At 40.1% G+C, this 12,972-nt stretch overlaps 1 protein-coding gene across 1 annotated transcript in view; it reads right to left on the minus strand.

Annotated features, from left to right (window-relative positions):
* Positions 1–649: 649 nt before the first annotated feature.
* The window catches only part of SPTLC2 (serine palmitoyltransferase long chain base subunit 2), a 79,586-nt gene continuing 67,263 nt past the window's right edge, over positions 650–12,972 (minus strand). The window contains exons 11-12 of the mRNA XM_017831552.1: positions 11,772–11,901; positions 650–6,741 (exon numbers count right to left, since the gene is read on the minus strand). Of these exons, the coding sequence (XP_017687041.1) occupies positions 6,622–6,741; positions 11,772–11,901 (250 nt within the window). The 3' untranslated portion in view covers positions 650–6,621. The remainder of the gene's footprint in view (positions 6,742–11,771; positions 11,902–12,972) is intronic.

Genomic DNA, 12,972 nt, shown 5'->3' on the forward strand with positions numbered 1-12,972 from the left:
TTCAAGTACTGACATCTGGTTTATGCAGACTTAAGGCTGAGATGAATGGAAGGAAATGTTTAAAACAAGACACAGACTGCAAGACAGATGTGAGGTCAAGAATCCCTTGCGAGATGGATCAAGAAGCCCTTTCAAACATCTCATTAGCAGCATGACAGCTGAGAGCAGCCTGACACTGTAACAGCACCCAAGGGTAGCAGCCTGGCTTTCCAGCACAGCCAGCTTTCCGTGCGAGCGCTGAGCTCTGATGGGCACTCCCTCGCGGGAGTGCTGCACCTCAGGAAGAGTAGCTGCCACTGCAGGTGTCTCTCCGCAACAGAAGCAGCTTTTCTAGATTGCACGTCAAGGCTGTTGCTGTACAAGGGAGGGAGCTGAGACTGCCAGAAAACAGCTGAGCATCCATCTCGCACGCAAGGTTTCCTGGTTCTGGAGTACATGACTAGAGGGGAACACTGATGTGAGCAAACAAACAGGCTACGGTTTTACACAGTCATTTCAGTACGAAACTTGTGTGTTAGGGTTTTTTGAGGTTTTTTTGGGGGGTAGGTGGGAGAGGGATTGGGGAAAGAAGAGAAAAAGGGTTTGGTCTCTCTAATAGGGAAAAGCCTCATTAGCATTAAGAAAAAAAAAACAAAGCCACAATATAGCATTTTTTTAAAGTCTTTATTATGCAGAACATAGAATATATTTGAATGAATTTTTTTCCCAAGCAGTTTTTTTTCTCCAGTGTTTTTTTTAAACATGCATTGTTACCTTTTTAAAGCCAATGTACCATCCATTTATCTTTTTCCCTGCCCAAAGAGCATCCAAATTCATGTTAATCACGAGTGTAAAAAAAATTAGACATCTGGCATAAAATATTTTGGGGGGAGCCCATTTAAAAATTTTATCTAAAATGTCTTATCTACAAAAAAATCCAATATATATGTACATTATAGCAACACAGAGGCATAAGAATACAGTGCAATTTAAGACGAAGTGCTGTGACTTGGTAATGCTGCCCAGGGCTTGTGGAAATGTGGGCCACCATTGGCTTTGGGGCTGCTAACCTAAAGCCTCAGGCTCCAGCATTCCTCTGTCCTCTCTCAAATGGGTCTGAAATTAACATTGGGAGGCTGGAGATGCATTAAGCTTAATATACCATTAAGGGGTATCAGAAATACTGTCTGAACAGGATGAGTTTTGGCAAAAAAAATGAAATGTTTTACAGTGGTCAGATGGTTTGGTGCATGTTTCACCTCGCCATGGGTATTTTTGGAACAGCACCAACCCTTGGCATATTCATGTGAGACCTGTTTACCTACTGTTGAAGAAATGAGTTTGCTAGCTGCCAATGCTTCTGAAGTCCCTGACCCTCTCAATAAGTCTCCCGCTTTCAGCAGCCCAGGAACAAGTTACCAATGGAACTACACAGGAACTCTATAAGCTACATAGGAACACTAGTGCAGAGAACTGCACTACTTTTGGCTCCCACATACAGACATTTCCTAAACAGCTGCTAGCCAGGGTCACACACAAATTGAGTTCTAAACCTCTCCCTCCCAAGAAAACAGCAGTACATACTGCTTTAACTAAGAGCACAGAGTATTCTTCCATGGGTTAAAATTCACTGCATTCTTCAAGGTCAGTTTAAATTTCAATTCTTCATACCAAGAGTCACAGCTTAAGGCCTTCAACACACACCACAGTTGTCATCTCTTTCACCCGGCCCCTTTTGGGGATATAAACACAACAGCTCCAATGTCCGCACCAAATGCTTCTCTTTTTAGTGAAAGATAAAGCAAAATAGTTCACACAAACACTTAAATGTTTGTGCTCTAGCTTGAAGTCCAAATCCTTGAACAGGTGAACAACTGCAAGGCTGGGGATGTTTACAGGAATACAAAGCCATCACAATGGCATATGAGTTGTTTTTTTTTTCTTTTCCTTTCTTTTAAAACCATATTCAAGTTACATGGGTCAAATGACTGATGCTTTTCCCAAACAGTGGTCCACTGCCACTTGGGTGCCAGGTCCAGCACCAAATGCACCTGCTGAAGGATCACACTAAGCATTCCCAAACAGCTCAGTACTTCTCTAGTGCTAAAACAGACCAGACTGCAGGTATCTCAGATCTCCATGCAGAAGGTGCCACCCACACAGACCATGCCTGACACTTTCATAGGCTGCATATAAACTGTAAAAATAATATATATAAACTGTATAAATTCTGACTGAGCACAGTATATTGGGATACATCTCCACAAGTTTCCTTCTCTGTAATGCAGCAAGGGGGCTCATGCATAGTGCTCCAGATCCAATGGAGCAAGGTGTTCTCTCAGATGAAGAGTCATGTTCATGCTTTCCTCCAGCCTCTCCTATGATCTCCCTGAATGGATAACACGGCTTCTGAACAAGCAAACAGCTGTAAGCCAAATGCTTTCCAGATGTAAAGAAATTAAAATTTGTATAGAAGGAGAGGATTTACTTGGCATGGAGAGTTTTAGAGGAGTGTCCCTTTAGGCACTGAAAGCTGCATTCCTGTTTTAGGCATACTTGTTCCAGTGCACATGAAAGATCCTTGATGTACAGGTGAGAGTAAGTAATGCCTGACTACCCCTTTTCTCCACCTCTGCTGTATTGGTCCTTCATCCACACAGCAGACAGTCACTGATTTTGTAGGCACACTTCCCTTGCCTGCTTTGTGTGAAGGTGCAGCTCTGACAGTGGGTACCACTTCTGCACTCTTAGAGGAAACGGCAAGAGGAGGATGGATGATGCAATCCCCTCACTGAATGACTTCATCACAGTAAGATGTTTGGTCAACTCACTCCTGAGTCTGCCTAAAGCATAAGCATGTCACACCAGTAACTCAAGAGCCAGAACAGCTCATTAAGGATGCTACTTAGAAAGGAAAATATATAGAAACTACAGAGTTAAATATACCACGTACATACACACACTATACAAAAGTTTGTGTCACATAAAAAAACAAAAAAGAAAGCCCTGATTATTTTGACACAAAAAAACTTGGTTTCTTCTTTGCTGAAGAACTACAGAAAAACTATGAATCAAGTTCCTTCAGACAAAGGTCTACTTGGGAAGGCCAGTTTCTAACAAGAAGCACATCTCTCACTCTTTGCTGATGCTCAGTAATAGGAGCTTCTCAGTTTTCTCACGAGTGAAAAAGTATGGCCATTAGCCTTGAAAACAGTTATGGTTCTAAACTCTTCACTCTGCTCACCAGAGGCAAAAACTTGCTTGCTAAGTTCTTCAGAGAGGTACTGGGAAGGTAACTATTGTATGTTTATGTATAAGTTTAGCCAACATACAGTACAGGGCAAAATCCTTTGTTCAAAAGCAGCCTTCATTTTCTTTTGAATTTTGCATCTCTTAAAAAATACCAGGACTCATTTTCAATTAGAATGTCTCTGAAAAGTTGGCAAAGACTGAAGTCTTATTTCTTAAGCAGCTTTTTGTCCTTTGTGATCTCTCAAGATTGGTTCTTTCATTCACTTCTACTGCCAGGAGAAAAAGGAGACAGATTTCTGGTCAGTACATAAGTATCAAAGCAGCAATCCATCTTACGCATACAGTGACAGCACACATGCTGTAGGTTTGCCTAGCACAAACCAGTACTGCTCCTTCCATTGTGGAAGAGGAGTTTGTTTAGTAGATGCAAAAAGCTTTTCCTGGCTTTCATGCTCAGTGAATTACTGACTTAAAAATGCAAAATCTTGGACTTGTAACTTCTTACTTTTTCAGAAGCAGTTTCAACAGGTACCAAATTTTGGCAAAACAGGTTCTCTTGAATAAAAGGCCTCCAGGGGGGAGTTGCTTCCCAAAAAGGATATGGCAAGGATGAAATGTAACCAAGCAGTTTGCAAATGCTAACTGCCTGAATGATTTCTGAAATGTCTTTGCAATGCAAAATTCAAAGTCATATGCAGACAGTGTGACACAGCAGAAAGATACTAAAAGGCAGAAGCTTGAACACAATTTCCTCAACAAGTACAGCTGGAATCCAAATGGACACCAGTAATTTTTTAACACTGACAATTTCAGCAGTATTACACAGGAGTTGCCTATATTAAGAAGATTTGTCCAGCTGCTTTTCTCCCTTCTAAAGACAAGTTGTTCTAAAAGTGAATCCCAGAGACAAGATTAGGACTCAAGACTTGTAGAATCTATGATAACTCACTTCTAACTTAATATATCACAGTTTTCAAATTGACTTGACTACACAGCAAACACACTGTACATTTGTGAATGCTCAAAACAGCTACCTACTGACCCAAGCTTCAAGGTGGTCAGTTTTGTCTGCTCTTAAACCATTCCATGATCAAGTTAATAGGATCAGGGCTGAAGTCAGGTCTTCCTGAGCTAACCTCATCTTGTTCCCTACTACAATCCAAAAGAGAAAAAAAAAAAAGCAATAATTCTTTGAGGTAAAGCTTCTTGAAGTCAGAAAGCAGGTCATCTGCTGGAATGTTAGAGCTAGTCCTGGGCAGAACACAGGGGAGAAAGTAAGCTCAGCTAAATGCAGCTTATCCACTCTGTGGCTGAACAAATGAGACTACTTCATAGCTATCAAAGCTGCACATAAAGACTTCTCGTACTTGTGCACACAACTTGGCTCCAGAAGAAGAGCAAATCAACATTAATGGACTAAGACAGAAATAGTTATCTGGACCTATTTTCACACTGTCAATTTCAGGTTTTCTCATATAATTAAATTTCTGAAATTCAGTGGTAAAAAAATGAATCAGTGTTTTGAAGTTCCACTACATTCAAATGCAACAAGATCTATAAATGCATGAAGATAGATATTCTATAAAATAGAAGCCAATTCTTCTTTAAATCACCAGATGTATTTGCAGAACTGCTTGGTTCTTGTGGTCAAAGCACTCCTTTCCTGTTAGTTGCAGAGTGAACATAAAAGAACTTTAAAAAAACTAATTTTTTTTTTGCAGCACCATGCAAAGAGCTTAGAGCTGCACTCTGCTTTAGCATTATGATGAAGAATCTGTTTCAAAAAATCCCAGTCACCTGCAAAAAGCATCTTGCTAACCCAGACTGAAGAGCTGGCCCAATCCAAGTGACACAACGTTAATGTTTTACTATCTTTGCAGGAATCCTACACGACTATGTATAAAATACAGAAACAAGCTATACTGCAACTGACTCCTGTTCAAAATTTTTGGTACATCTTTGTTGATCCATTCTGTTCACTGAAAGAATTCAAGATGCAAAAACTAAGTAGCAGACCTCCTCTAAGATGTGTTAGAGCAAAGGTGTCTATTTTAAACACAGGGATAATATGAAACTTGCAAATAAAAATTCCAAACAGCAACTGGCTCAGTGAACACTGATTTAATCAGTGTTGATCAGTAACAGAAACACAAAAGAATAAAGATGTCCAACTAAATGCAATTGCAAGGACATTCTTCAGGGAAGGCCTACACAGACATGCAGCTGCCAACAGAGACTTTGCTGTCTGGCTGAATGGAATTACTAGATTCAAGCTGTCCATATGAGCAACAAGGCCAGTGAAGAACACCTCGTATATGACAAGAAACAGATCACAGTTTCACAGATCTGCATGAAATAAGTGGTTCTCCTAAGTCACCCGTTGTATAGACCTGCTTATTAAGGGGTTTCAGTCTTAAGAAGAAGCTTGAGGATTGCTCTGGTTTAATTAAACCCAGGAGCACCCTTCTAGAACTTAGCAGTGACTTGTTCACAATTTTAAAAGAATTATAAAGCAAGAGAAATTAAGAAAGCAACACATGCTAAATCCACATTTTTCCTTTTTTTAAAGAGAAGTATGTCAGAAGACAACACAACCCATTAAAAACCCCTAAACAACCCAAACAAAACCCCTCTCCATCACTTACCCTATATCAAGGGGACAATTAGTGTCCAAACCAGGAGACAATCTGGTATCCATATTGGGAAGAAAAAGAGCCTAGAGTTCCAGAAGTCCTTCTGCCTGTGGCTTAAAAAACTAAATAATGTTTGGGAACAATGGTCTTGTCAGTGACATGTCAGCAACACATTTATTTTAAAAAGGCTAAATTCAAGTTTTAAACAGAAGTAACTGCAAATGAAAAAAAACAACTTTGGTTGATTATGCATCTTGTTAAATATGTCGAAGTTAGCAATCAACAGTTTCTCTAGGAAGTCTCCAAGAACAGACAGGTCAGCTCATTCCTTACTGGGAAGATCAGACACCTAGCAGTGACACTGGAAATGCTGCCATGCCAGCATCACACATGCTTACAACATCTCAGCCAGCATTTGGGAGGCTAATGGTGCATACAAAGTCTGAACTGATCAGCCACAGCCAACTTGAGTTGCTGTGAATTCATTGAGACAAATAAATAAAAAAAAGCAACAAGAAAAAATAAAGCCAAGCACCTCTAGGGCCAGACCCTGAAGACATAGGAATCAAAGCTTTTTTTTTAAATCCTCTCCCTATTTACAAAATGCCATTTAGAGCTGATGTGGCCACTTCAGTATTGTGAGGAAATGTCTTTTATGCTAAGCAGTCATAAGTGTGTTGTTCACGGATGCTGTGGCCTGTGTGCCACGGAGTGTCCCATGGGCTGTGTCCCTCCCCCTGAGGCACATGGAAGGGCTTCAGTCTTCTGTTTCTTCATATGTTGTCTCGTCAAACGGCCGGTCCAAGAGAGGTACCAAACGGCGACGGGAATATTTCAGTTGCAAAAGGTCCCCAACTTCATTGATTTCTTTTAAAGCCTGACAAGGAGACCACAGTACATTATCAACACATCTTTCTGTTTGCATGCCTGCAGACTACTCTGACAGCCATTTCACTTCAGATTTTACTGTGCTAGAAGCCGGTAACCTCAGAAGTACATAGGATTTCTTTTTGATTTTAGCATTCAGGAGTTTTGAGACAAAGTCAACAGCACTGGTCACTTAACTGAGACTGCCTATGCATCCACCTGACTACTGCCCTTCCAAAGAAGGATAATAATATCCAGCAAACCCCATGACTATTCATAAACAGAAAAAATGAGAATAATATTCCTTCCTTCCTGGAGGCAATGAAGCTGAAGCAGAAAAAAATGTACATGGAGGTTTAACTCATTCATCGTTCAGTATGAAAACAACATATGTGTTAGCATACCACCTCTGATCTACTGTATTTTTTAAATTGCAAGATAAGCAAAAGGCAAATTGCAATAGCAAGCTAACAAGTTCTATAGATGCATTTGTTACATCTACATTTGGTTAATTTGCATTGTCCATATACAACTAGTGATGCAAGCTCTGTACCGTAAACAACATGACATTGGAGATTTGGCCATACAATCCAAGGAATGAAAAAACCAGTCATTCTGGGTAGGACCCCAAGCATTTTCTCCCTAGAAAGCAAGTCCCACTGACAGAGGTTCCCACAAAGGCCACACTTAGGCTACTGATGGCCCAGAACACTGCTAGTGAATTAGCACAAACTTTTGCCGTTTTGATTTGAATTCAAATGTTATGAAGTTTACCAGAGATCAAACATCTGCCAGCGTCAGAAATGAGGAAAGTCCTGGCTCAGCTAATCATGGTTCCATTATGTTGCAATCTCTTTGATAAGACACTGGTTCACAACAGGGTCTCTTAAAAGTCAAACCATAAACTTCATTTCTCTACAGAACACTCCTGGAGCAAGGTACAAAATAAATGAGTTGCTGCAGACAAATCTGCAACAGTATGTCATGCTAATTATTTTATATAGGCAAGTAACAAAGAAATGAGATCAGAAGATTATGTTCAAGCCCAATGTGCTTTTTAATTCAAAGGCTGGCATCCTTCACTTCCTCGAATTGTAAATTTATTAAGATAGGTACATTCAGCATTCCTTCAGAATGTCACTAATTCAGCATTAATGCTCCAGTTTTAACATGTTCTGGGTCAAATGCTTGTCTCTTGAGGACAGTTGGCAGATGGGGGTTAATATCCCTACATGCTTTTTTCTTTTTGGATGGATAGTTCAAGTTTTTGTTTCTTTAAACAATGGCCCCTCATGCTTGTTATATCTGGCAGCAAAAACCTCTCCACTCTAAAATCTGGGGGAACGACAAACCCAGAAGTTGGACCTCGGTAAAAACAAAACAAAACAGAAGTGTGGGCACAGTCTGCCAGAGTTTTAAGTAAATATCCCATATGGAAGCAATTTAAAGCTGAATTTCTGTTGAAAGACTATGTTAACTGTTATTCTTGAATGCAGATTTAGGATTTTATTAATTTAAAACAAAAAGGGCCATGTGACCAGCAAAGACTACAAAGGAAATGGCATTGGTGTACTCTGACTTTAGGAGAGTGTAATATATTTTTCATCATTGAAAAGAAAGCACCAGCCCACAGGGATACAGGTTATGAGGGACTTCACTCTGATCCTAGGCCAAATATTTTCAGGCAAGGAAGTTTTATTTACATAAAACACTTAAAATTGTAACTAAGAACTGTTTCCCATCATGTGGGTTTAATTAATAAGAACAAGGAAGTATCACAAATATCAGTATTTGCAAGACAAGCTTCTCTTCCCTATGCTTCAAACTCAGATAAATTTTGTTTAGAAAAAATGCCGTAAGAGCCCTAATTAGCACCCACACATACACAGATGGGTTGTCCTATCAAGTTGTCCTCTCTGCTGAGTTGAAGCTCTCTGTCACCTCTCCCCAAATCCATTCACTTTAGTTCTTTCTCCTCCTGGATATTGTTGCCACAGTTCAGCAGAAGGATTAGATCTGAGAGCTGCCTAAATGATTAGCTGCCTGAAATCAATCGTTTTTCACTGCATCACAAGAAAACACAACACAAATTCACTGACATGAAGACTTGCTCCTTATTAACTCCTCTCGCCAATGTTCTGGGTTCAAAGCATGCAGCTATTTTGAACCTCAAAGTGGGTTACACTAACTTGGAACAAAGCCTGCACATACTGAGCTGAATCAGGATTTTTTCATTCACTTCAAAATTCACACCTCATTTTCCTCTGGATTAATTTTTTGGGTAGACAAACCCTAATATATTGAACAAGCATTTCGTCAGTTTAGAGGATTTAACACTTACAGAGGTACTCTAGGAATGAATCTTATGTTAAAAGCACGAAATTTGAAATATTTTCTGGAAAATGCAGACAGACTTGTAAGTGAAAAGGTTTTTTAAGCAGAGTAATAAAAGTTACAGATAGGTTTTGGAAGAGAGCATGTGTAGTACTTATACAGACCCTGCAAAAGCAGCTTGTTAAAGTAAAGGCTCAAGCTAGTCACTAAAGGAGAAGACAAGAACCTAACCAACAGCAAGACTGCATGATTGCATGACTGCCCAGGTAGTGCCAGCGTATCAAGTTTGTACAGTTTCAGTTTTAGCTCAGTTTGCAGCAATATGATTTCAGAGACTTCAGTTTTCTTTCTTTTCCTTCCTCCCACATCCTACCCATTCATCCCCACTCCATGTCCACCTGTCCAGAAGTTACTGCTCTCTCATTTGTGTCAATGCACTCAGTTCTATTATCGTGCTCTGAGCCAAATCTCTGATACTATTCATTTTATAGAAACCGAAAGGAAGAGAAGGAGAGGGCCTTCTCCAAACATACTGGTTCAAAATTTTTATTTGGAACAGAAACAACTGAATTTGGATAATTAAGGGAAGAGTAGCAGGACAAGTAGCTGGGAAGGAACTTCTTAAGCAGTCTGTTGCTGGAGTGTCACATTAGAGAATCTCTCAGGTCTTACAAGGCAGAAACAACTGAGAAGCAGCAAGTACAGCACTAGAGATACATGGCAGGTTGTTTAATACTATTCAACAACACTAAACATATATTACCATACTGCACACGCAGCACTCACTGCCTTACTAATGTTCATAACAAAAACGAAATACAAAAAGTATGCCATTTTAAGCTGTTGATTTGGAAGTTCAGCAGCAGTGAAGTGTGAAAAGGTTGAATCTATTTTTTTTTTTGACAAGACATTAGTAAATATCTGTTTATATGTCCCATTTGCTGTTTATATATATATTGAAGTGTTACCTACCTGATCATATTTGGGCATGATTTCCCCTCTCTAACTCTATGATGACTACTCCCAAGGATTTTTTTCTCCACAATCTTCTCAAGATTAAGGTGAGGTTTCTCAACCTGCAGTTCCTCAGATCACACTTTTTGCCCTTCTTGAAGAGAGTAGTGACATTTGCTGTCTTCCAAACCTCCGGAACCTCCCTCAGTCACCATGACCTCCCGCTGAAGATGATAATCAAGAGTGGCCTTGCAGTCAGCTCCCTCAACACTTGTGGGTCCACCCCATCAGTTCCCATGGACCTGTGCATGTTCAGTTTGTTTAAATATTCCCTTATTGGAGCTTCCTTCACACTAAAGGTAAGTCTTCACTGCTCCATACTTTTCCACTGATCTTATGGTCCCAGGATTCCTGAGTCAAGCCTCACGAGTAGACTGTGACAACAAAGGCACCGAGTACCCTCATCTCTTGCATGTCATTTGTCACCTGATTCCCTTTCAGCAGCAGTCCCCCATATTTTCTCTACTCTTCCTTTTGCTACTAATATACCCATAAAAGCCCTGCCTGCTGCATTTCATGTCCTTCGACAGATTGAGTTCCAAGTGGGCTTAGGCTTTCCTGACCCCAATCCCTGCATGCTCAGAACTATGTCTCTATTCCTCCTGTTCCTGCTTGCACCTCCTTTTTATATGCTTCCATAACATGTTTTTGTTGGTTGTTGGTCCATGCAGGCTTCCCACATTCACTCTCCTGTAAGTCAGGATGGATCATTCTTCAGGGGAGAAGGGAGGAGGAAAAAATCAATTAGCTGTCCTGGACACCTCCTCTCTTTAAGGCTGTATCCTATGGGATTCTTTCAAGTAGGTCTCTGAACAGGACAGAGTCTACTCTCATGAAGTCCAAGTTCATGACTCAACCTAGTTTAGGTTCTGAGTCACAGACCCTCAAAGTGGGGAAAAAAACAATGCAAAACTTTGACAGTGCCTAATACACGCCATGTCCATCAAAGAAGATTATTCAGAAGACTTAAGAGTGAATGTAGCTACCACTTCAAAACATACTAAGAATAGTCAGGCTTATTCATATAATCCTTTTTCAACTCTATTAGTCAGAGAATAACTGCTATCCTTACTTTTTAAGGCAGCATCTCCTAACTGTGATGCAGGCCTCCTCAGAGAGGACCTCCGTTCCCTCTGGAACATGCTTACTGCAGGCAGGAGTCAGTAAGGCACTGCACGTGGCACAGACTCATTAGGACAAGATTATTTAAGATAAAAGTGCTCAGAAGCTGTAAAGAAGAACTGGAGTAATCTTTGGAATAAAAATTTTCACTAGTAATCACGTGTTTCCTTCTGAGAAGAATATAAATGTTTTGGAGGTTTTCAGTTTTTTTTTTTTTTCTTCTTACCATTAGCATCTAGGGTCAGTAAAAGCAGAATTTTTTCCTTCTAAAAGGTTCAGTGCAAAGTAGAGCCTCTTAAGAGGGGAAAAAGCATTGTCTCACAGGAATGAGACTGTCACCTTCACATAATCTAAAATAGAAAAGGAAAAGTCCTGAGATTTACTGTAGGCAGCCATTCTGCACTGTTGAAGCAAGGAAAGAGATGGAGTCATGGCCAGGTCTACTACAAAAGACTTCAAAGATTAGGTTCAATTAGTTTGTGTACCAAACACTGAACCAGTGCACAAAAAACAGACAGTTGTTGTATCTGTTTATAGCAGGCATGAGCAAAAGGAAGACGAGACACTTACTGTATCAAGCATCTCTTTGGTATGAGCTGCAGACAAACAGAATCTGGCTCTGGACTCGATGATGGGAGTGGCCGGGAAGCCCACAACCACAACACCGATGTTCCGCTTCAGCATCTCACGTCCAAACGCACTGCCAGAGAGAACAAGATCATCGCAATTATTCCACTGGCAGCAAAGCCAGAGCATGAAGGTCTCAGTGTGTTAATGCATACAGGCCTTTGCTGAAGCAAGCCTGTAACAACACAATTTGGACCTTCCGGTGCTTTCTTTTAGAGGCAGAATGCCTGCTCACAAAAGCCTTTTTTTAATTCACTCCCAAGAGGTGGTCCTTCTCAAAAGGTTTCACTGTGTTAAGTTCCAACAAAGCTGAAAGATTATATGTGGCAGAGACTGGTCTTATAGCAGGCTGTTTCTAAATGGATTTGTAACTTAAGCTTGGAAATCTTTCCGATAGGAAACAGGGATTTTAGCTCAGATGTTTGACTATATAAGGAATCCCTCACGCTGCAATGCCCCAAAGCAGATGTTTCTGCAGTTTCAAGATGTTTTATCGCCAACTGAACTCGATTAAAGTACAGTAATGTGTCATAGAATGTACCACTTTTTAAGAGCCTGTCATGGGAACCATTGAATCACCACAGTAAACTGTGAAATCATCTAATATGATACCAAATATTTCAAAGAAAGGTGCAAAAATCTCATACAACTGTCACACTGTTTTATTGAACTATCTTCAATAAAATAAATTCTTAAAGAGATTAAAGAAATTAGTGGCTGTGAGTTATGCTACGAGAGGCACAAAGATATTGATCCTTTCTGTAATGGCAGTGCAATTGTGGGTGTTTCTACAGGCCACAGGAAATGGTTAATCTGTTTTGAACTGACCTTGTTGTGAGAAGTAGCAATGAACTTAAGAGGCTTATAAGGATGTATAAAAATAACATTCTTTTACTAGGTTGTTAAATTTTCTGCCACAACTATTTTCCTTATAAATAGGTGCATCCTGAAACGCTTCATTTTGTATCCATTTAGTACCCTCAAACTATTGTAAAAACAGACTACAAGGGACAAAGAAAGGATCAAGTAAACCCGATGCAGATCCTAAGAGCCAACTCTTGTCAGGGCTCTTTGTTCTTGCTCATTTCAAGTTAGTGGTCCAACTGCTCAGCTAATCAACATTTCCATCAGCATTTCCAGGGAG

Source organism: Lepidothrix coronata, unplaced genomic scaffold, assembly GCF_001604755.1.
Source record: "Lepidothrix coronata isolate B3197 unplaced genomic scaffold, Lepidothrix_coronata-1.0 Scaffold192, whole genome shotgun sequence".
In the NCBI taxonomy this organism is placed as follows: Eukaryota; Metazoa; Chordata; class Aves; order Passeriformes; family Pipridae; genus Lepidothrix; species Lepidothrix coronata.